Genomic DNA, 23,373 nt, shown 5'->3' with positions numbered 1-23,373 from the left:
AATGCTGCATAAACAACAGCATAGCAGTTCTTTAATTATTTCTTACATTTGTTACAGTTGTGCAAGATAATTCATAATTTCAAAAATGTCTAAAGATTTAAAAAACTGTGTGTATTCAAGTGTATCTGTATGGACTTTTGCACATTTTTCCAGTACACTCAGAAACTTGAAGAGAACATAAAATTCCCTGAGCTGGAGTTATATACAGGTGGGAGTCTCAGGCATGTTTGCTTGGTATTGAACAGGTTTCTCTATAAGAGTATTACAAGCTCTACACAACTTAACCATCTCTCCAATACTTACAATTTTTCCACACACCCTATAGTTACCCTCAGTATTGAACTTATTTAAGCTCCATGCAACATATATATAAGATAAATATACCAAACCATGTGGGAAAATGTAGAAAGCATGACAAAATTGCTTTCTAATTTCTAAAGGAACTATACATCAAATAAACATATTTAGACCATTTAGAATGTACCCAAAGATATGTCTAAATAAATTTACATGGTTTATAATGTAAATGTATCTTTCCATTTTTTTTTTTGATTAAGCAAGAGTGTGGTGAAAATCAGAATAAAAGGTCCAAGGTCTTAAAAATTTCTTTCTTTTCTCCTCATAACATGTAAAAATTAATCTGTTACTAAATAGTTATAGTGCCCATAATATTTAGAAATGAATTTTGCAAGAGTAAAGTTCCCTGTTAAATATTACAAGTGTCTGTATCGAGGACTTAGCCAAGAGTCTAATTTAGTCCCAATCATTGAGGAAAGAAATCATTGAGATGTAGAAAATTATATGAAATGTGTTCTATTTTTATATAAAGGAGACTTTCACTTTCAATTACACAGAAGTGAGTCTTTCCTTTAGTTTCCCCTCCTCTACTCTAAGCTTGCATATTATCTGTAGTTAATGAATTTCCAAAATAGAATTGTTGCACATTTTAATAGAAGGAATGGTATTTGGGTACATACTATTCTTTAAACAAACACACAAGCTCAGATCACAGATTTTGCTGCAGGATATTCTTAACTCAGGGTTTGAGAATAATGACTTTGTCTTCATGAATAAGGACATTACCTCTTCAGTATGGCTGCAGTCACCTTATTCACCAATGGCATTGCAACCGAGTCACGGGTCCTTAGAGAGAAGAGACTAGCCATAGCAGAATTAAAAATAAATTGAGAATATTTAAATCATGGAAACCACTTTGGCTTCCTTCAGTAGTATGGTAAAATTCATACATTTTTAATAGGAAATTGCCCAGTCACTGAATAACAGAGATGAGAGCTCTGTGGTCACAATCTACCTGTGGATGCTACTGCTCATTTAAGCAAATGCCATTTGCATTGAAGAACAACAAGAAAATTCACTGTAATTTCTTTTTGGTAGAACAAAGTATTTGTTTTTGCACCCCAACCTTTCTACACTTAAAATACAGAACACATCTGAACACACTCATATATGCAAGGTTATATGATATATTCCTTTATTGTATAAAACTCAGGTATCAACTGCAATTTGTGTTCTTCTCTGTATTCTAGTGTACTTCCTCAATAATAAACATTTTTTCATGAGATTATTTCCTGTAAGATCTGTTAGTGATTTCATGTTTAATATAATCTAACATAAAATAGTCTACCAAATAAAATCATAATGGCAACTATCTTTCTGTTGTGTAGAATAAAATATATATTTTGACTCAACAGAGAAAATGTCTATGATAGTTACATTCACTATATAGCATCCCAATTTGTAGAATGTATATTTCTCTATTAAGTTATGTAACATTTTAATTAAAGCAAACAGATTGTTGGATTTCCAACAATACAGCAGTAAAAATATTTTGCATAAATGTACATTAAGTTGAACGTAACTGCAGAGAGGAATGTAGTAGCTATACTTTTAGGAAACAACTCTAAGAATAAAGCTATTTGTGAAGAGTTAGTATATATGTGGTCCCATAGGGGAAAGGGTTTATTTTAAGTGAAACACATTAACTCTTTCTGATCTCTAACCATCTCCATTCACGTGAGTGACATGCCTCATTTTGGGAGTCATGTTTGAGCTTCCAGCTGTTTTTAATGTTAAAAAGTGAAATGCAGGGGTATGGAATGGTTCTGGCGACAGAATTTTTCCTGTCAGGGATTCTAACAGATGTTGATATAGTTTAATATCCATGAAAGGCAGGGCAAATATAGAATTGCATTAAATTGCATCAAAAGCTTTCAAACCAGATGGCCATTGGCATTTTCATGGAAGAGTCTATACTGTGCACCAAGTCGCATATTTTTGTGTGCAAGTTCTCAGCCATGGTGTGTAGTCATTGGTATTTTGACAGCCATCTGCTCAGACCTAACTTTCTCTATTCATGTGTAACTAAAACTGAACGTTTTTAAAACTGGAAAATTCCAGCTAGTATTGATTTTAAGACAGTAAAAAAAAATGTCAACTGTTTGGAATTAAAACTTAAAAGTAATGTCCCTGATTGAAAAAGAAGATCCTAGAGTTGTTAAAAGAAGAAAAAAAAAAGAGCTGAACAACAACAACAACAAAAAAAAAAAAAGGGGGGGGAATCTCTCCATGAATAAAAGGCCTTTAGTTTATTATCAACACATTTTATTTTTTCCATATACAAGACTTTCTCAGCCAAATTATGAAGAAGTTAGATAAATTAACAACCACACAGTCTCATATATTTATAGCAAGCACTTGTAAATATTTGTTGAAAGAATAAGTGACTTGCACAAAATAATTTGCCTATATGTATGTACATACTTTTAGCAAATTGATTGGCAGGTTTTTATACATGGAGATAAGTGAATGAACATATATTTTTACAGGAAAATTTATGTTACTATGTTGTAAGTGAATGAAGTTGTATTTAGTAGGAACTTTTGTGAGTTTATACACCTACAGATATGCTAAGCATTGTGGAAATTCAAACTGCTAGAAATATGGCTTCTTATGTTACAAGTCCATCTGCATTAAAAGAAATAAAAGGAGAATTTTAAAAATAAAATGTCATACGCTGTAAAGTCATTGCTGAAGGACAAGAAGGAATGAAGATTTATTTTTAGTCCAAAGAGATGAATTTGAACAGATTTTGAAGGAAACACTTCTAGAATTTATGAAGAATAATTCATGTGCAGACATGAGTAGCAGCTAGAGAAGGTAGGAAGTTAGGTCGTGCATTCAGACAGAAGCCAGAACTCTTTTAACTACAAAATGATACTTTAATTGAGAATTAAATAGGAAAAAATAGAATACATTTTGATAGATATTGTAGATATTGGTGATAATATAAAATATTTCAATTACTTAGAGGAAATCATATTTTATCTAAGAGTTAACTGAAAATTATTTATGGTTGTAGAGATAAATGGCTGTGGAAATAAAGAATGTTCTATGAGCTTTAATCTACATTGATGCATAGGAATCTAATAAATTATGTTAATCTCTTTTAAAATAAATGAAGACTGCTACAGTGTCATGAAGAATAATCAGAATTTAAAAGGACAATAAAAATAACATCTGCATATTATAAAGAAGGAAAATCTGTTTCAACTAGATTCCAAATCCTGTGTGCATATACCTACAATCATGCTTTAAATTATAAACTATTTGCATCACTCTTTGTAATGTTCAAGTCTATGACTGGTGCATTTGCCTCATGTTGTATTTGTGTTTTGGTTAATTTATTTGCCAAGTATTTGAGCATTTTATTGGGTCTGGCATTACATTGAGCAGATAAAATATTAGACATTGTTTTCAATCTGGTTTAGAGAGAGATAATCAATTAATATTATTTTCATTTGTAATATTGAGGCTCCAAATCTACCTATTTGTTTCATAAACATGATTTCCAAGTCTGACAAAGTGGGCAACATTTATGTTTCTAAAGAATAATGATTTTATGGGCATGTTTGTTGTTGTCAAGCAAATATCTAGTATTTTCAAAATGGTGCTTATAATCCTTGTTTCAACATGCTTGGGACAAAGTTTTGTGAGTGAATAAATCCGTACACTGAAAACACACCCTTTGATAAGTTAACCTTGAGTTGTGAATGCGTTTAGAGTCCAAACGAATGTGGTCTCAGGCTTAATCATATGGGTATATTCTTGTTTAAGTATGTAGCATATTTTTCAACTTGTAATTACTATTATTTTGATTAAATGAACTATATTTTTGGAATATTTTACTCTAAACTGTGAATTCTAACTTCCAAAGTTGCTGCTGATGGCAATAATGATATTCTATAATAATAAGGAAAAAATAGCCAGCCATCGATTGTAATACCAGGACCGAGTCCCCAAATATGTTTTCCCCTCTAAAGCGATTTCAGGATATAATACCTGCTAACTTCTTCAGATGACATAATATAGTTCTAAATTAGTCAGTATCTAAATTAGTCAGTAGTACAGGAGAGAGCAATAAACTCATGGATTGCATAGGCACAAATCAGATGTTTCACACAGGAAACAAAAAAGCAATTTACTGGGAAAGCAAAAAAAATCTATGGCACTAAAACAGGATGATGAAGAAATTACTTGATGTGCAAGTGTGAGGAAAATAGCTAGTGATACTAGAGTGAACTGAGATTGCATTAGGCATCAGCAATGGAAGCTTTAATGATCATGCAATTACATACCAGAGAGTATAAATAAGAGTGTCCCATGTGTGGCTGAACATAAAACCTCAAAAGTACATAGAATTTTATGCAGTCATGTTGTTGGGGTGGGGAATGCAAACTGATCAGGGATATTTAATTAGATGACAGCTGCATGAATGCTTCTGCAGCAGATTTGAGATAAAAATTTCTCACACTGGGTATCTTTCTTGTAGGAAGAGACACTCCCAATTCTTACCTTCCTTGGACACATTAAAGAGATGTTGCCCTTTATCTCAATTAGGATAGCCAGAATGCAACAGTGGCCTCAATATGAGTGCCAAGCTCATTGGGAATCAGTCAGTTTAAACAGGGGCAGCTCATTTTAATGTAAGAAGCCCTTTCTTTCTTCATGTTATGGAAAGTAATTCCCACTGTCCCTGCAACATATCTCTCTTTAGAAGAGTTGGGGGTCACAGATCTTCCCTACCACATTGGCTTTACATGGGTTTGGGGAAGCCAAGCACAGTCCCTCATTTGAGCCCAAGTACTTCAGCCACTGAGCTGTCTTCCAGCCCCAGGTGTCTACTTCCCTTCAAAGACCTTAGGGTGACCAGTTGTCAATATCTTATCTCTAATTATAGAGTTAGGTTTGCTTGCATATTAAAAGCTCCTCTGAGTCTCAGCTAGAATGCAAGGTTGCTTCCTAGGGAAGCTGCTGGCCGAGAGGTAGATAACTGGCTGGAGGTCTGTGTTCACTTCATCTTCTCCAAGCCTGTGTTCTGATCCCTGCCTAGGAATCTAAAGACCAGCTGGGGCTTGTTCCCCTGGATTTCTGTTTACTGTTATCATTGCTGACCTTCTGACTGACCTCAAGCCAGACTCCATTTTCTTATCTTTAGACTCTCTTTAGCTGTCAACTCCACTTCGGATCCTTTTTGTACTTAGTATGCTTTATGACTTTTATTCAGAAACTGTGTTACATAATTATATTGCACTGCTCTGTAGCTCTGTGGAGACACAGGACTTTGCTTGTGCTCATCACTTTGTGATGTTATGTCTCAGTTGAATAACAGCTGGAGAAATTCAGTGAGCATGTGTCTTGCAGAAGAACCTGCATTGGATAGAAAGGCTTGTCTCATATTTAGAAGGCCATCTTTCATTGTTGATATTCCTTGATTTGCTTTCTAAAATTGAGTTAACAATGCCTACCCAATAGATTTAAGAGATTTAAGAGATGTGTTATAGAGCAGAAGGGAGTGAAGAAGGGAGAAAAGGAGGGAGGAAGGGATAAGAAGAGGGAAGGAAAGGAGTCAGGGAGAAAGGGATCCAGAGAGGGAGTGAGAGACTGAATCCAGAGAAAAGTAAAAAATACTTGAGTAAATTTAAGTGGTCCATATGTATTATTTACAATGACTCAAAGGTTCATAGTTCAAGCACCTGACAGACAGATGTATGATGTTTTTGGCTTTATTTTAGATCAGATACAGTATAATGAATGCACTCCATGTAGAATTTTTAAAGGTCATAGTCTCAGGTGATTCACTCATTTTAAGGGATATTTAATGAGTTTTTGTTATTGTTGATTTTGTGTGTATGTTTGTCAAAGACTGCTATCTGAGAATGAAAAGATTAAGACACCACAGCCCATTTTTCCAAGAACTGAAAGTCAACTGGTCACAGAAGTGTGTTAAAAGACAGAAATAAAATTCTGACAGAAAACTCATTATGTGTGAGAGTTTATGTGTACTTGGTAAATAAAAAGCATTATTAGCAAAACTGTGCCCAATGACTGTAAAAATGCTGTTTTTTTTTTTTAACTTTTAGTTAGAAGAAGCAGGATAGTTGTGTTTTCTTGCATTTTTATGTGTGTGTTCAAACAGCTGCTAAAGAACAAAGTGTTTTCCTATAAACACTGTCAGATTTCACTTTAAAGGGAATTTGCTATAAAACAAGTATTTCCATAAATGTACTAAAAGTGCATAGAATTTGCCTTGATAGCACAAAACTGAATTAGTTGCATATGTCAGCTATAAAGCCCCCACTTGCCTCCTGGCCCCGCCCATCCTGTATTCTAACTCCTCAGCCTATGGATTAGAATGAGGCCTGGTGCAGTGTGAAATGGAGTGAGAAAGTTCTAGACACTATATTGTAGTTAATGATACTGAAAAGTGTATTCACTTGAGTAATCTACTTGTGTCTATGTTAGAGACATAGACTGGGGTGTGTGAACAAATTAAAAATAACTCATTAAAAGCACACAAAATATGAAAAGCTTTGTTTATGTCCCAACACAGAAAATGTTAAATCAACCCAGGAGGAAATAATAGGGCTTTAAGAAAACAGTCAACAGTATAATTAGGAAACACTGGCCTTAAATACTTTTTATGCTGCCTGTCACTAGAACAGTGAAAGTGATATCTCACTGTATCTTGTTTTTATTGTGTTGGCTCCCTGCTTCTTTAGTTTTAATTTTGAGAGTAGTATATGTAAGGGTGTGCTGGGTCTTCAGAACCCTCCAAAACTTTATGCTGAAATCTGAGACAATTTCAAATGGGAGAATATTTCCCTGGATCTCGTGTGTCTAGCTCCCTGGGTTCTGAGAATTTGATATTCAGGACCAACAGAAAGCAAAACATATATCATTTCTTCCATCATAGAGTTCATATTTCACACATTTTTAAAAAAATACACATTGTATTTAGTTCTTTACAAGAAAAAGAGATATATAGTCAGGCACTATAAGAGAAGACGCTATCTTGTGCCTTAGACCTATGACTGTAGTTACTTGGGAGGCTGAGGGAGAAGGATGACAAGATCAAAATGAACCTAGATAAGCAAATAAGCCTGCATTGAAATAAAAAATAAAGTCAGTTACGGTGGCACATGCCTTCAATCACAGCACTTGGGAGACAGAGGCAGGTGACTTGCCATGAGTTCCAGGCCACAAAGCAAGTTCTACAAGGTCTACAAAACAAGTTCCAGGACATTAGCTAGGCTGTTCTACAGAGGAAACCTATCTTGTTTGGGGAAAAAGAGATGAAAAATAAAGCAAAGATTAGTATATAACTCAGTGGTAGTATGTACAAAGCCCTGAGTTCTCTCTCTTCTCTCTTTGTCTTCTCTCTCTCTCCCCTCTCTGTCTCTATCTCTTTGTCTGTCTCTCTATCTCTCTTTCTCTCTCACTCTCTCTCTCTCTCTTTCTCTCTCTCTCTCATACACACACACACACACACACACACACACTAATAATTCTTGAGAAAACATCAAAGACAAAGTAGAAGGAAGAAACACTTTTAAGTGATCAGAAGGCTTGAGGAGTAGATGAAGGCTCTTCTAGAGTGATGAAGAAGAAAAACCAAACCATTGCCTTTTTCTAAAGGCCAGCCTACTAAGGATAGAGTCTTGAGAATGTGATGGGAAGACTTTGTTGGTCATTGACAATAATATGTTTTCATGCATATACAGTAACAGTCTGTTGAAATGGTCTTTTAAAGGGGTGACCTAATCATATTTACCTCTTACAGTGATTCATTTTATATATTAAAAAAATGTTGAAAGAAAGGCAAAATGCCATCAGGAGTCTGCCAACAAGTGACTGGAGATGTCCTGATGTTATAAATGCTTCTGACTTGCCTCCACATGTTGGCAGTGGTGCTGGAAATACAGCTAGATTTAAAATTGGTTTAGAATTAGAATAATATTTAGTGGCAAAATGACATGAATATTTATTGATTTCCAGTTTTCATCATGATGCCCTTGGTAGACCAAGTCGCATACCTCGAACTAGAGAAAATGCAGGAGTAATGAGTCCAGGGAGTGTGCTGGGTAAAGTTTAGAACATGGGAAATGCCCATCTTTCCTTTGAGTAGAGTTTTGATGTGTCTTGAATATCTGAGAGGACTTGCCAGACAAAATGAGGATAAATGGGTCTAAAGCTTAGAAACCTTCCTTGCCTAGAGCTACAGTGAAGAGTTATTGACTCCACAGATGACTTGGAAGTATATGAAATTATTGGGAAAGAAGAATGAAATAGGAGTTCCCAAGGAACTCCGTTACTCATAGAAACAAATAAAGTATGAAGTAAATGAAAGCGCCTTTTATTTTCACTCCTGTAGGGGTTTTAATCAAGGATAAACAGAACGCATAGCCATAGTTCCACATGGATTTCATCAATAGGGATAAGAAAGAAAGGAGCAGACCCTAGTGATCATGTAATACCACCTCTCCCAAGGTAGTGTGTTCATCAGAGCATCAGTGAGTCACATCTGATAGTTTTGCTTGAAGGCTATAATTGCAAGCATACACTCCAGATATAGCATGTGGTATATAGAGGTTTTCCAGTTTTATTTTTTAATTATTAATAGCAGAATAGGCATAAAGTTTTTCTATTTATTTTCCTGTATTACAGAAACCTTTCCTGTGCTATTGCCAGGTTGAGTCTCTCAGTTTCAGCGTAAGTGAGTTAAAGACCTGCCAATGAGACATACAGTTTTGAAGGGTTGGCTTTGGAGTGGGCAGACAAGAGGAGGTGCTGAGCAAATGTTGTGCTGATACTGATGAAGTGGGGCTAGAAGGAGCCTGGATGAAGTTGATTCACCAGAACTACTACCTCCTCAGCATATAGCTGGGTACCCTCTTGCTAGAACATTCCTAATAAAAGTCTTAATGAAGATAATTCTTTTTTAACATACTGATTTTGAACACCATCTGGATGCTTATTCTGGATTCTCCTACAAGAAGCCCAAAATCAAACCCAAACAAAACAGTGGATGGATTCCAGTTTTGCCAGGTGGCAAGTAGGATCCATGCCTTTTGTAGGAACTGGAAATGTAAGCTGAGTAGTATTTGGAAGACAGCAGGGTTTTTGGTAAGGGTCGGGAGCAGGGTATGGTGGGACCTGTTTCTAGGGCAGTTCAGCTTAAGATGAAAATATGTTCAGTCTAGTCACAAGATATTTTGCTAAATTTGATTTTTTTAACTTCAAGAAGTATGTCATAGTAAGTACTTTGCCAAGCATAGCATAGTTAAAATTGATTTCATAAAGTATGTTGAGAAATTAGGAGGAATTGATGTACAGCTATCACCCTCTGAACCCACTCTTTTTACACTAATATGATTTTCTGTGTACTTAAGTGTTCCTACCAAGTATTTGAATTGCAATGATTATTATTTTTTCAGGTATGTCTAAATTTTAGGCCACGCCAAATTGATAAGATAATTCTGCTTTGACTTAAAAAAAAAAAGTGTCCTTTGTTAAGAATGTACTAATGTCTTCTAAGCTGGACCAAGTGAGTGAGAGCCCATTTGTGTTTAGAATGCTTATCCTATTATGGTATCTATTATGGAGAGTTAGTACAGATAGCTCTCAGCTGATTCTTTAGACAACCAATGGCAGTTTACATGATCATGTTTGGTTTATTTCCCTTTTGATGATGAAAGAAAAAAAACCTACTTTTGATCTTTGTCTATTTTTTTCTTTTAGAAAGAAATAAAGACTAAAAATTACATGACTTTTAAAATTAATTCCACAGAGGAACATGAACTACTTTTTGTTTGTTTCTGGTGAAAAAAACAAAACAACAACAATAACAAAAACAAAAAACAAACAAACAAAAAAAACAAGAGTGGAGACCAAAGTAAGACAGAAACCTTTGGAAATGTTCTTTTAGTTTGGAAGGGCAGAGTTAAGGCACAGATTTGTAAGTCATGGAAACAGAAGTGGAATACATTGTCTCCTGGCTTCTTTGCTTCTAGCCAAGTAAATTCGACATTATTTTTCTCCTCGCTTGCAACTGCTGTGTGTCTGGACAGCTATTAGTTCAAATTGGGCTGATTTTTTCAGTTCTGGAAAACTGTTCATCTGCATTGTGGATGAAGAGCATTAAGCTGCTTCCTGTGGTGCACAGCTGGGAGCCAGTCTCTGCAACATTTTGTTTTCTTCCAATTTTGTTTTATACTAGTGTATTCTTACACACCCACATAGCTAGAATTTCAACAGACAAGTGTCTCTTTTACTTCCTTGACACATCATTTGCAATTGGCATGTTCTCCTTTTGTCTTTTGAATAGCGAATCACTTGGAAACAGCCCTGTTAACACACATGAATATATTTAAAATGCTCTACAGACCCAGAAACTGAAATGGAAAATTAGAAATATTCAAACAGCCTCACTCTACACACTATTTTTTTTTCTCCTGGAAGGTGATAGGTGCTTGGCAAGAACTCAGAAAGGAAATACTGGGTACCCAGACTACTATGACAAGAAGGGAGGAAATGACAGGAAATAAGACGGAGATCTGCCATGTGTTATTAATAATAAACGACTGAACTTCTCAATTAAAATAAATATATTGAAAACAGTTGTTTCAGTGACTCAAGGATTTTTTTCCAGCAAGCCACCAAATACCACTGAATATTAGTTGTATGTCTTGAGGTGGATATTTCAGAATATATTATGAAAACTATGAAGAAACATTCTTTGAAAAATTGAGTGCATATATATGCCTACAAATACCCATATATATGTGTATGTGTGTGTGTGTGTGTGTGTGTGTGTGTGTATTCACACGTGTATATGTCCATATAGGTGCATTTGGCTGTTAATTGAGAAGTACAATATTGCACTAATCATAAATAATGAAGACAGCTACTCCACAATATTTAGTTCATTAACCTGGAAACAAAAACAAAATATGTCTATAAGTATTAATACCACATAGTATTAAATTTTCTTGAGTATATATACTAGATATATTAGCTATTTTATAAATGATATTTAAAAAGAAGTTTGTCCAAATTTACACAAAGATATCACAAGTAGAAAGTTCAGTGACTGAAAAGTAAAGAAAGAAGTTTTTCACTTAAAAAGCCAGTTGTAAAATAACCCATGACTATGGATCATCATTGTGTTATTGTTGTATCTTTTTAAAAATGGTTGTGATTGGTGGTTGGACTCTGATTGCAAATGCTCAGGTTCCAAGTGATCAGGCTGTTACACTATAGGCAAAAGGAAAGTCACGGGTTTGTCTTCTTTTGTTTCTTTTTTCCTATAAATATCTAAATGAAGCACCTGAGCATATGTATCTGTCCACTTTTCCATTTGCAATAGAATAGAAAGAAAAAATAGAATAGAAACAAAGAAAATAGATATGGAGCAGGCAGGGATAGGTGACAGCAAATCACAATATAAGTTTCCTTTATTTTTCAATTAGTGGAAATGTTTCCTTCAGCTTTCTATCATTTGGCTACATATCAAAACAATTCCATATTTTTATCATTCCAAGACTCCAGTAAATGTACAGGCTTTGTGGGTGTGAGTCCTCTCTAGAAGGACTATACAGTGCATGTTTTTATTCTCATCCAATGTATTTTAATTTCAGTGGTATTAATGTTAGCTAGTGTTATTGATATACTCAGTCATGTTACAGACATCCATTGCACAGAATTAAAACATTATGAGGTTTGCAATGAAATGTGCTAACCATGCCAAGAAGGAAAGAAATTCAGTGTAGCAAAATCAGGAAACACATCTTCAGAGTAAGGAGTATTTGAGCTAGGTCAGAGTTGAGCATATTACACGGATCTGTAGAAAGGACAAAATGCTCTCCCGAAAGGTGGTTTTAAAGCACTTGGCTATATCTGTGAACAAGGGAATGTCAGCCTACTTGCACCCATGAGTGCAAACAGTCTGGGATTAATACATAGCCAGCCATGAGATTATACAGTCTGGGATTAATACATAGCCAGCCATGAGACTATACAGTATGGGATTAATACATAGCCAGCCATGAGATTATACAGTCTGGGATTAATACATAGCCAGCCATGAGACTATACAGTATGGGATTAATACATAGCCAGCCATGAAACTATACAGTCTGGGATTAATACACAGCCAACCATGAGACTATGGCAACTATTCGGTATGCAGCAGGTAATTCACAAGTATCTTAAAACAGAAAAGCAAGATGAGTTTTTAGAAAGGTCACTTCAGTGACAATTGGCAATGTCACACAGAACAACTAGTTAGTCATAATGGATGTTACATAAGGATACAATGTATATAAAAATATGGTGTGTAGTTAAAGTTAATCTAGAGGCACAGATCAACGAATTAGAAGTAGACGTTTTACAATGATGAAGTCAGATATAAACATTTCCAAACTTTTTAACATTTCTAGTTAGCAGATTGCAGTTTTACTTGCTAGATATTTACCAATTTGCAGTGAAATGGGTAGAAATGTTTGGGGATAAAAATGACTAAATCAGGCACCACTCTCGGGGTAGGTCTTTAAGAAATCACTCATTGTGAGAATCACTCTTGGTGAAGAGTGTGTGAAAGAGAAGGATTATTTGAATCTTGGGCAAGCCATTACTGTGAGATATTGTGTGAACTGATTTGCAAATCCCTTTAGTAGCCAGAAGGATTCTGTGGACGCATTGTGAAGACCTACTGGGAGATCAGAAGAAATAGAGATGTTAGAGGAAGGCAGGGACTCACATTAGAGTGAGGAGCGATTTCTTAGAATGAAGCTGTTTGGAAATGAATAATGGAACCTGAGAAGCTAGTAGAGAAGTGGCCCGTGACCTTGACTGCGTGCAAGCAGGAGGTGGTAGCAGAAGAGTCACATGTGACTCAGCAGGGAAGAAGCAGGGAAGGACAGCCTCACTTAGATGAACAGGGGTGAGACAGCAGGGCTTTGAAAATAAAATGAATTTTCAGGTGTAAGAGACCACTCAGTCACTTCAAAGCTTGTTGAGCAAATAAAAGGTCCTAAACTTGGATCCCCATCATCTACATCCAGGTGCACATAGAGGATGTGCTGTAATCCAAGTACTGGGAGGAGTTCTCTGGCCAACCAATTTGGAGAAGTCAGTGAGCTATGGATTTAGTTAGAGATCCTGTCTCAAGAGAATTGATTTTAATATCTGACCTCCACATCTACACATGCATATGCACACAAACACATGCACATGCTGCCAACACATACACATGCACATATACACACATGTACACACAGAGACACACACAGAGACACACACATGTCATTTTGTGCATCTCTTACATGAACACTTGACTTTGAATGATTCTCATTTTTGATATGTTTCATCTCAATTTGGAGTTTGAAGTAGCCCTTTCATAACTGAAAAAAATACAGTATCATATTTATCATTAACAGGAGATGAGGATTACTATACTTCCTTTTTGGGTTAAAATTCCCCACAACAAAACTCATAAGCCTTTCTTGAATATATCATTCATTCAGACCAGGTAACAGTAAGTCTTAACAGATTCATATGCTTGTAAAACACAAACTATTGACAGGTTTGTATAATACAAAATATTGAACATATTGCTATATTCGGAGTTTTCCTTAAGCCTCTTCCTAGTTAACCTGTGCCTCTAAAGCACCAATTATTTTCCCATTTGATTTTCCCTAGAGATTCAGTCTGACTGTTTAAATTAATGATCTTTTAATTTAATTTTTTATTTATTAATTTTTTCACTTATCTATAAGTTTCTAAAGTTTTCTGTTATACCATTTCTGTTATAATTTTTATTTATTAATTAATTCTATTAACATGTGATTGATTTAAACTTTTCAGCTAATTGAATTATGTGTTTGTTATTTCAACTTTGGTAACAAGATTCTTAAATTTCTGCCATTGTAAGCATTAGCCATGTGTGTGTCCATAAGTATATATCAGTTAATATAGTTTTAAAAATAGCTTTAAATGCTCATTCCAGTATCTATCTGATCTCAGCAGTGATCCTTATTGAGATTTATTTGAGTTAAATTTTACCATTTCTTTGTCTAGGAATTATTTTTACTATGCTCATTGGATTTTATGAAAGATGCATGGTAGAAACTCTGGATTCTGCTCTGTTCTTGTGAAGAATGTGTACCCATCTTCTGTGTTGGTAATTGTATCTGCATTCACACACCTGACTCAAATCTGTACCCTCTGTGCAGTCCTACTAACCCCCATTAGGGTGGAGTTCTTGGCACCTAACATTTGAGGAGCGTGTGACAGGTTTAGGGAACCTTTCCTGTGCTCCTCTCTGTTGCAGTATTTTATCGCATCTCTTGAGCACCATTATGTCTCCTCAGTTTTGCTCTTTGATCCTCCTAGGGAAGAAAACTGTGATTTTGGGAAATGATCCCATGTCATGTGTGTGCACACATGTCCTCTGCTTTTAATATTCACAGTTCTTCAGATTTGACAGCAGCTCCCCTAACACTGTCAGGTATTTAGAGAATTTACAGCTTTTGTCTCTGGAAGCATTAGTACATAGCCCACACATGTATGGACACGCCATGTTATAAACAAGTAAATAATGTAAATATACCCACAAAACCAGTGACCTTGTAGTGCATTTTCTAAATATTTGCCATATAGGAGCAAAATTTTTACTTGTTCACTTACTTAGACTTAAACTTCCCAAGTATTCTACTCTCTCTCTCTCTTTCTTTCTCTCTCTCTCTCTCTCTCTCTCTCTCTCTCTCTATATATATATATATATATATATATATATATATACATATATATATATGTATATATACATATATATGTGAAAACTATATATATATTAGAAAACTAAATATATTACTTTGTAAGTAGTATACATAATAATATTATACTTTTTTCAGACATGTGATATATAAAAGGTAAATATTCATTTGGTTTGCACCAGACTTGGGATTTTATGACTGTAAATGTAACTAAATTTATGTAGTTTAGAGTCTACTCAGAAAAACATCTATCATGATTATATGAAATAACCACTGAGTTTTATGTTGTTAAAATTACAGAATCTCAAATTGAATTGAACTCTAAGTCAATACTCTTAGAATGTTCATCAGCTACTTGTAGTTCACTTATATTCCTAGTAGTTACACAATCTCAGCAAGGGACCCATGTTGAATATGACAATAAATATCACCCTGATGCTTTTGAGAGGAAATGAATGGGATAGCCGAATAGGGTTAGCAAATAATGAAAACGCATTTTAATCCATAATAGGACATGCCAAGTATCCAATAAAAGCTCAAATATCGACCAATTCTTTGAATTGGTCATTACCAACTAATTGAGACCGATACCCTAACTGAATTAAAAAAAAAAAAACAGAAAATAGTGATAAAATTTGATAAAGCAGCTGCTCCTTGACCTTGAAGCAAAGCAATTATATTGTGAAGAGGTTAATTTTGTGTATGGAATCAATAACTATGGTAGAAACCAATCAATGGGGAAGAAGTGAAAGAGGCTAACTGTTAATTGTATTAATATCTTCAGTATAATGTCTAAAAACCCTATGAAGCAATAGTGGAGTGATAACTAATTTATATATTTTGTGAAGTATATAAATGGTTAAGATTCTCAGAGGAGGAGGGTCTGAATCTTTCTCAGCAATCTGAGCTTTCAAGAGCTAGGTTCAGATTGCATTATCAGTCTTAACTGTGTGTTACTCATCTTTGAACTGCACTTCTTTGTAAAAGTGCAATTACACAGTAGATTGATTGGCAATTCACATTATAAAAAACAGAGTACTGCTTCTGAACCTAGTGTCACTTAGGGGTCTATAATCCTCTATGGCTCCACCTTTCTCACTCATTCTATCCATATATCCCTGTGGGGAAATTCAATGGAATTCATCTTTCTGTATTATAAACCTAGAATATACACTAATTAGTGTGATCCATCCTCCTAATTTCTGGTTCTTCTTTTATGATAGTTTTGGTCTTTGATAACACAGGCCCGATCACAAATTAAGTCCTATACCATTTATTGTACCACTTGAGAGAAAATGCCTATCAATATTAGCAAGACAGGACTAATGACATATGAAGTTCAAGACTTCATATGTTAGGAAGAGACATATATAGTTAAGGAAGAAAGAGAAATGACAGAACCAAATTCACAATGTCCTGAGGAAGGTTGAGACATGTGCCAGCAGGCCAGAGGTTCTATAAACAAACAAGCAAGCAAGTAAGCCAGCAAACAAACTGGCTTTCCTGGAAAATGTTAGGCAGAGCTTGCCTATCTAGCCTCATGGTACTACCCAGAAAGGAAGATTTAGCTCTCTCCAAAACAGAAAACCAAACATGTTTTTCTTCTTATACTATCATTTTATATTTAAATCTTTGAAGAAGGGAGGAATGAGAAAAACAAGTTGTCAGAAATGACAACCATGTAATGATCTGCTTTGATGAACCACTGTGCATATTTTGTGTGTTTCTGTGTATCTATGTCCATGTCACATACCTATCCAAAGACATTCTCTTATGTGCTAGGAAAAATGCTGGTTCAAATACTCTGGTGGTTTCCCAAATACTAAGACTGTCAAAAGTTCAGCCCAGATGCCATTTCTTCTGGCTGGCACACTTGTTCTTTCCTGCAAGCTTCAGTTTCTCCCAAGAGCTCATTTACATTTTCCTGCCTCATAAAACTCATCTTAGTACTTCTCAAGTGTTTGGATATATGGCTTAGTGCATGCTCAAAATATCTCTGAAAGAATAATTGTACAGTACCACAATGTAGTGCAGAATGGCAGAGGAGAAAGACACCTAGATGAACCTTAATTATTTCATCATACATAATTTGCTAAATGAGGGAATAAAATGTCAAAGATGTAGAAGTAGTTCTCTGGAAACAAATTATTTAAAATTTGCAACTTCATAACTTCAAAAAATGGTAAGACTGTTTCCAATAACATTTATTTGGCATGAAGAAAAGACAAAATGGAAAATATATTGCATGCCTGCTGAATTCACTCTTTACTTTTTACAGAACATTCTCTATTTTTTCATGAGGCAAATATAATATTTTTGTGACTGGCAAATATTTCTCTGGACAGTAATCATAATAAGCTGCCTATGTCACATGAGAATGGTTCATTGTGTGAGGACCAGAGGATGTTGAGATGAGCAACTTCAACAGAAAGAATGGTTGAGCTAATAAGTAGGATTGCATAAAAAATGTTAATGTTAAATGACTAGAAAATGAGGGAAAGTTGTAAATGCCAGATAACTGTTAGCTGAAGGGAAGATTAAGACAAGAATGTTAAGGAGTGAAGTTCATTGGAGGATGGGAGACAGGGGTGTTTATAGACTGGAGAGTGTGGGAATAGAAGGAGTAAGGATATTGCTTACATATAACAATTTGCGAGTGATATTTGAAAGTAGAGATATCACTTGATTTCTACTTCAAGTTTTGAGACTACTTACAATAAAGATTACAATATTTAAAACTATTTTTCTGTTTTATATTATTCTTCTGATTAAAAGGAAAATTCAATAATTAAATAAAAACCCTTAGGAGTCCAATCAAATGTTCTAAGTACTCTTTCTGATTTATCTTTTAAAAAAAATTCTCAGTGCAATTCTAAGATCAACTAAGGCTATAAATGACCACAAAATGGTGAAACATATGTTTTACATGCACTGCAGGCAGTGTGAATAGGCTAGACTCTGGGGTCAGGCTCCTGGGATGGGAAGCCTGATGCTTGCCAACTGTCTCCCAGGCAAGTTATTTAATAAAGCTTAATATAGTGAAGGTAAAGCATCATGCAGATCACATGTCTGTTTTGTGGCACAAATTAGTCCACAAAGATGAAAAGCATAAGAACAGTGGCAGATGTGGACAGAGTGGTGTCTGGCATGCTGTGGCTACACCTTAATTAAGAAGGTTACTATTAACATAGGCAGCTGGTTCAGACTGATGTTTGAGCCAAGATGTCATCTCTCCATCTTATTGAGGATAACCAACTACGTCCCAACAAGGTCTTCACTATGTATCAATGCCTGAAACTAAAGCATAAAGCATTCATGAGATAATGAATCCAAGGGTCTCAGTAAAACACCATGCATAAAATATAGTTACAAAGAACTTTTTGTCAACAGCCAAAATGATAGCGACTTAGCTGGTACATTCACAGAGCCAAGCGAGTCTGAGTGATTAGAATGTTCCATGTACAACTCAAATATGTCTCTTCCATGATGAGGTTTCAGTTAAAGAAGGGCTTTTGATGATTGGCTTTACTGCACTATTATTGAAAGAAGGTTCACAGAATACAAATTTTAGAGAGCAGAAAAGGCATCGCCGACAAGGAAGTGAAGAGCCTCCACTAGGTTCTCAATGCAAACAAAATCTCTTCCCCTTGCACTGAGATCGGCCTACATAAGTCAAATTCTTCCATTAGATCCAAAGCAGTAATTTATGGCCTATGACCACTAAGTGCTATGATAAAGTTTTGGTGAAACAGAAAACAATACAAATAGTTTTCTCCAGTCAACATATGAAGGTGTTGTAGCAGCAATCTATACTAAATGGTAAGTGAGACATACAAGAACCATGAAGAAAATAGGTACATAGTTGTATAGAAACTATACATGTCATGGCTTAATGGTAGGTACTAGGTGACATGGAATACAGAAGATTCTGATAGAATAATACCATCATATTAGATATATAATGTCTGGTTTGAATAACTATTTAAATTAAATACTAGAGGCTAAATGTTAAGAGGACATCTTAAAACTCAGGAAGTATTTTAAAAAGTTCTTTCAATAGAGTACTTTTGGTGATGCAATGTACTGACTTACCTTTAGTATATAATGACTAATTATTTCCTTTTGGATTGATTTAATTCCCTGAAAAATGTCAGTTAAATTATATTTTAAAATATAGCAAAAAATGGTTTGACCTATCTTTATTTGTCACACTTTCTCAGGTTTATTTCCTGCTGTTCTGAATCTTGCTTCGAATGCACTCATCACAACCAATGCTACATGTGGGGAAAAAGGACCTGAGATGTACTGCAAGTTGGTGGAACATGTCCCCGGGCAGCCTGTGAGGAACCCTCAGTGTCGAATCTGCAATCAGAACAGCAGCAACCCATACCGTATGTACTGTATATGGATTTATATGGCACTGGATGCAATCAATGATAACAAAAGGAGAAAAAAGAGACATGGGGGCTAAATTGCATTAAGATCAAAGGACTCATGAGCCTAAACATTCCAGAATTTTCTTTTACTGTGAGCATTTTATGAATCCTCTTAGTTATTTCATAAACATTTAGCATTAGTGTCCCATACATATACAAAGTTCAGTAACAGAAGGGAACTCACTTGTTGAAGTTCTAAGGCAGTTATTAGACTCCATGACTACATAAAGCTCTCTGAAGATGTGGTGATTCATGTGAGACTTCGCTGTTCATTGGTTACTTATTTTCTAGGTAAAATCCATCAGATCCAATAAGAAAAAAAGTATGGTCAAGCTTTCAACTAGTAAGCAAAGGGTTAATCACAGAGGTTCTGAAGTGAGAGAAGAAGGTCATAAATTCAATGTCAATGTCAGAGATCTCTTTCCAGTGAAACCAAGATGAAGTGGAAACTTAGGTAAAAAATAAATTAGTTTAACAAGTACAGAGGAGAGGAGAAGAGGGAGGTGAGAAGGAAAAAAATGGAATAAAACAGAAAAGCTTCCTTGTAGAAAAAATGTCTAAGTAGTTAAGAATGACAAGACTTGAAATTTTCAGAGGGCAGAGTCTCTTCTTGTGGTGAGTGTAGAGCTGGAAACAGGTCAGAAAGGGCCAGGCAGTGGTGGCGCATGCCTTTAATCTCAGCACTTGGGAGGCAGAGGCAGGTGGATTTCTGAGTTCGAGGCCAGCCTGGTCTACAGAGTGAGTTCCAGGACAGCCAGGGCTATACAGAGAAACTCTGTCTCAAAAATTCAAAAAAAAAAAAAAAAAAAAAAAAAAAAAAAAAAAAAAAAAAAAGAAAGGCTTCTCGAAACCAATGGACAAATAACCGAGGACAGTACTTGCCAAGCTGTTTGATTGGCCTCTGTGAATCTTATTCACAGAATAAGGACATGTGCTATGATCAATACTGGAGCATAAAGTAATATTATAAATTTGTCATAGAGAAATTGAGGAAATGAGAGAAAGACAAAAAGTAAGTCACACACCAAGAATAGGCCATCAAGACCTACACTCAGGGAGAGAGTCATGAGAGACAGAGGCTGTACAAGGTAGAACAAGACCTACACTCAGGGAGAGAGCCATGAGAGACAGAGGCTGTACAAGGTAGAACAAGACCTACACTCAGGGAGAGAGCCATGAGAGACAGAGGCTGTACAAGATCACATACCAATAGGCCACCCAGACCTATACTCAGGGAGAGTCATGAGAGACAGAGGCTGTACAAGGTCACACACCAAGAAGAGGCCACCAAGACCTACACTCATGGAGAGTCATGTGTAGACAGAGGCTGTACAAGGTAGAACAAGACCTACACTCAGGGAGAGAGCCATGAGAGACAGAGGCTGTACAAGGTAGAACAAGACCTACACTCAGGGAGAGTCATGAGAGACAGAGGCTGTACAAGGTAGAACAAGACCTACACTCAGGGAGAGAGCCATGAGAGACAGAGGCTGTACAAGGTCACACACCAAGAATAGGCCACCAAGACCTACACTCAGGAAGAGAGCCATGAGAGACAGAGGCTGTACAAGTTAGTAAGACTAATTTGATTATCAAAATATGTGACATACAAACCTACAGGATGTGATGCAACATAGCAAAAAAAATGGAATTAATCTAATAATTTTAGAGATGGAGGCTAACTTAGAGATATGTTTTAGAAAATATGTCTGCATCTATAATGATTATAGAAAAGCAGTTAATAGAGTAAATACTGTGTTTGGGGTCTCTTGCACGTCAGTGGAAGATGCTTATATTTTGTCAAGGACACACCAAGTTTTTCATATCAAAACCGGAACTGATTCTTTCAATGAAGCAAGTTGCATGGGAGGAGAGCTGTGGGCTTCTCTGCTTGCTCGCCTTTTAAATAGTTGTCACAGATAGAATATACTTTGTGCTACTTTTCAGGGTGAGCAGCTTCATTACATTTCAAAATCAATTTTGATATAGGAAACTCAGAAAGAATAAGCTCTGACAGGAATAAAAATTTAGCAATAAATTATGTGAATATGCTTGAGTAAAAGTTGTAGTTACAGATGATAAATTTCCACAAATTCAGGGACCTTCTAGAATGAATATGCAATGCCTACATTGACCATGAAAAGAAAGTGAAAGATGAACTCTGACTGCTTGTAGTTTTTGGTTGTTAATTAAAACAGAAACTATTCGAGAAGACTGCCTTATGCCACCCTAGACAATTTTCAGATGTAGTTGCCTCTTGCTATGACTTGTACAGTTAATTCTGTTTGAGGATAATGATATTTCTATCTTTTTAAAATAAGGTAACTCTGCCAAGAATTAATCAGTATATGCAAATTATAATTACTAAAGTGAGAGTTATGGTTAATTGTTGATAAGTATTCCCATCTTTTTCATTGTTAATTCTCATATCAACTTGATCTGAGGTAGAAGATATCAGGATTCCCATTTAAATGGCTTTTCTTGGCAACTACTGCAAACCTATGAATTCTATTTGGAAATGTATTTGCATGTGTGCTTTACACATGAGAACAGCAATGACCAAAAAAAATAAATAAATAAAAATAGGAAGATGTAGTAGGAAGGTCTATCTATCTATCTATCTATCTATCTATCTATCTATCTATCTATCTATCTATCTATCTATCTACTTACCTACCTTATCTACCATCTATCTATCTATCTATCTATCTATCTATCTATCTATCTATCTATCTATCAATCTATCTATCTATTTATCTATCCATCTATCATCTATCTTATCTATCTTATCTATCTATCTATTTATCTATCTATCATCTATGTATATAACTATCTGTAAGGACAATGCCAATATACTTCATTAGTTGCTTCCAATGTGCTGGTTTTTGCATTCACCCACACTACCAGAGACATTTTTTTGATATTTTAGTTATGCTCCATTTATTTGCCATTCTTATAAAGGAACATTATACCTACCTTAAATAGAGTCCAAGTGGAACTACTATTAAATGAATAGGATACCTCATCACATTGGCTTGTTGATGTGATAAGACTCAGTACAAAATCAAGTCCATGGATCATGGTAGTTGCATTGAAAAATTACCAGTGGCAATGTTATATTTCCATTCTGTCCTATGTTATCATAGCCAGATTAAAACATGAACATCAGAGTTTACCTAAGTTTATGTTTGTAGCTAAAGATTATAAAGAAGTCTAAATAAACAGAGCTAAGATTGAACTTTTCACTAGCAAAAAATGGCAAATTTAATCAACATACTTTCATGTATGTGTTCATGTGTATGAGTACACAGATGTGTGCTGTGTGTGTCCTGTTTCATGTGAAACATACTTGAGTGTTGATACCTGAAAAATGCTCACCTTTGAGATTGAAGTCTAGTCTATCATTTTTTTCTTGGAGCTTGCCAAATAAGCTATGTTGGCTGCTCAGGAAACCCCAAGGATTCTCCAGGAAAAAGTTCCAACAGTCCAAATCTAACAGGGTTCTGAGAGGTGAGGATAATCCTTTCACACACACACACACACACACACACACACACACACACACACACACACCACTCTGCTTTTTTGGGATTACCCTGCTCACAAAATAAGCACTTCACTGACTAAACTATATTTCTTTCTTTTAAAGAGAATTTCTATATCACTATCAAATTTCTATGTGTGAAGAACATAGTTTTGATTTTTTATCTTCAATTTTATTAAGTAGAACATGCCTATAAGATTCATAACAATATGCATTCTCAACAGGCTTATAATTTATTCTAGTATTACATAAGCATGCTCCT

General features: G+C 35.3%; 1 protein-coding gene across 1 annotated transcript in view; it reads left to right on the top strand.

Moving 5' to 3' along the window:
* The window catches only part of Lama2 (laminin subunit alpha 2), a 668,494-nt gene that overhangs the window by 149,437 nt on the left and 495,684 nt on the right, over positions 1-23,373 (top strand). Inside the window, exon 2 of the mRNA XM_031380750.1 lies at positions 19,352-19,522. Coding sequence (XP_031236610.1) covers positions 19,352-19,522 — 171 coding nt within the window. The remainder of the gene's footprint in view (positions 1-19,351; positions 19,523-23,373) is intronic.

Source organism: Mastomys coucha, unplaced genomic scaffold (assembly GCF_008632895.1).
Source record: "Mastomys coucha isolate ucsf_1 unplaced genomic scaffold, UCSF_Mcou_1 pScaffold2, whole genome shotgun sequence".
Classification (NCBI taxonomy): Eukaryota; Metazoa; Chordata; class Mammalia; order Rodentia; family Muridae; genus Mastomys; species Mastomys coucha.
The sequence above is the reverse complement of the archived record's forward strand: the minus strand, read 5'-3'. Positions and strand labels throughout refer to the sequence as shown.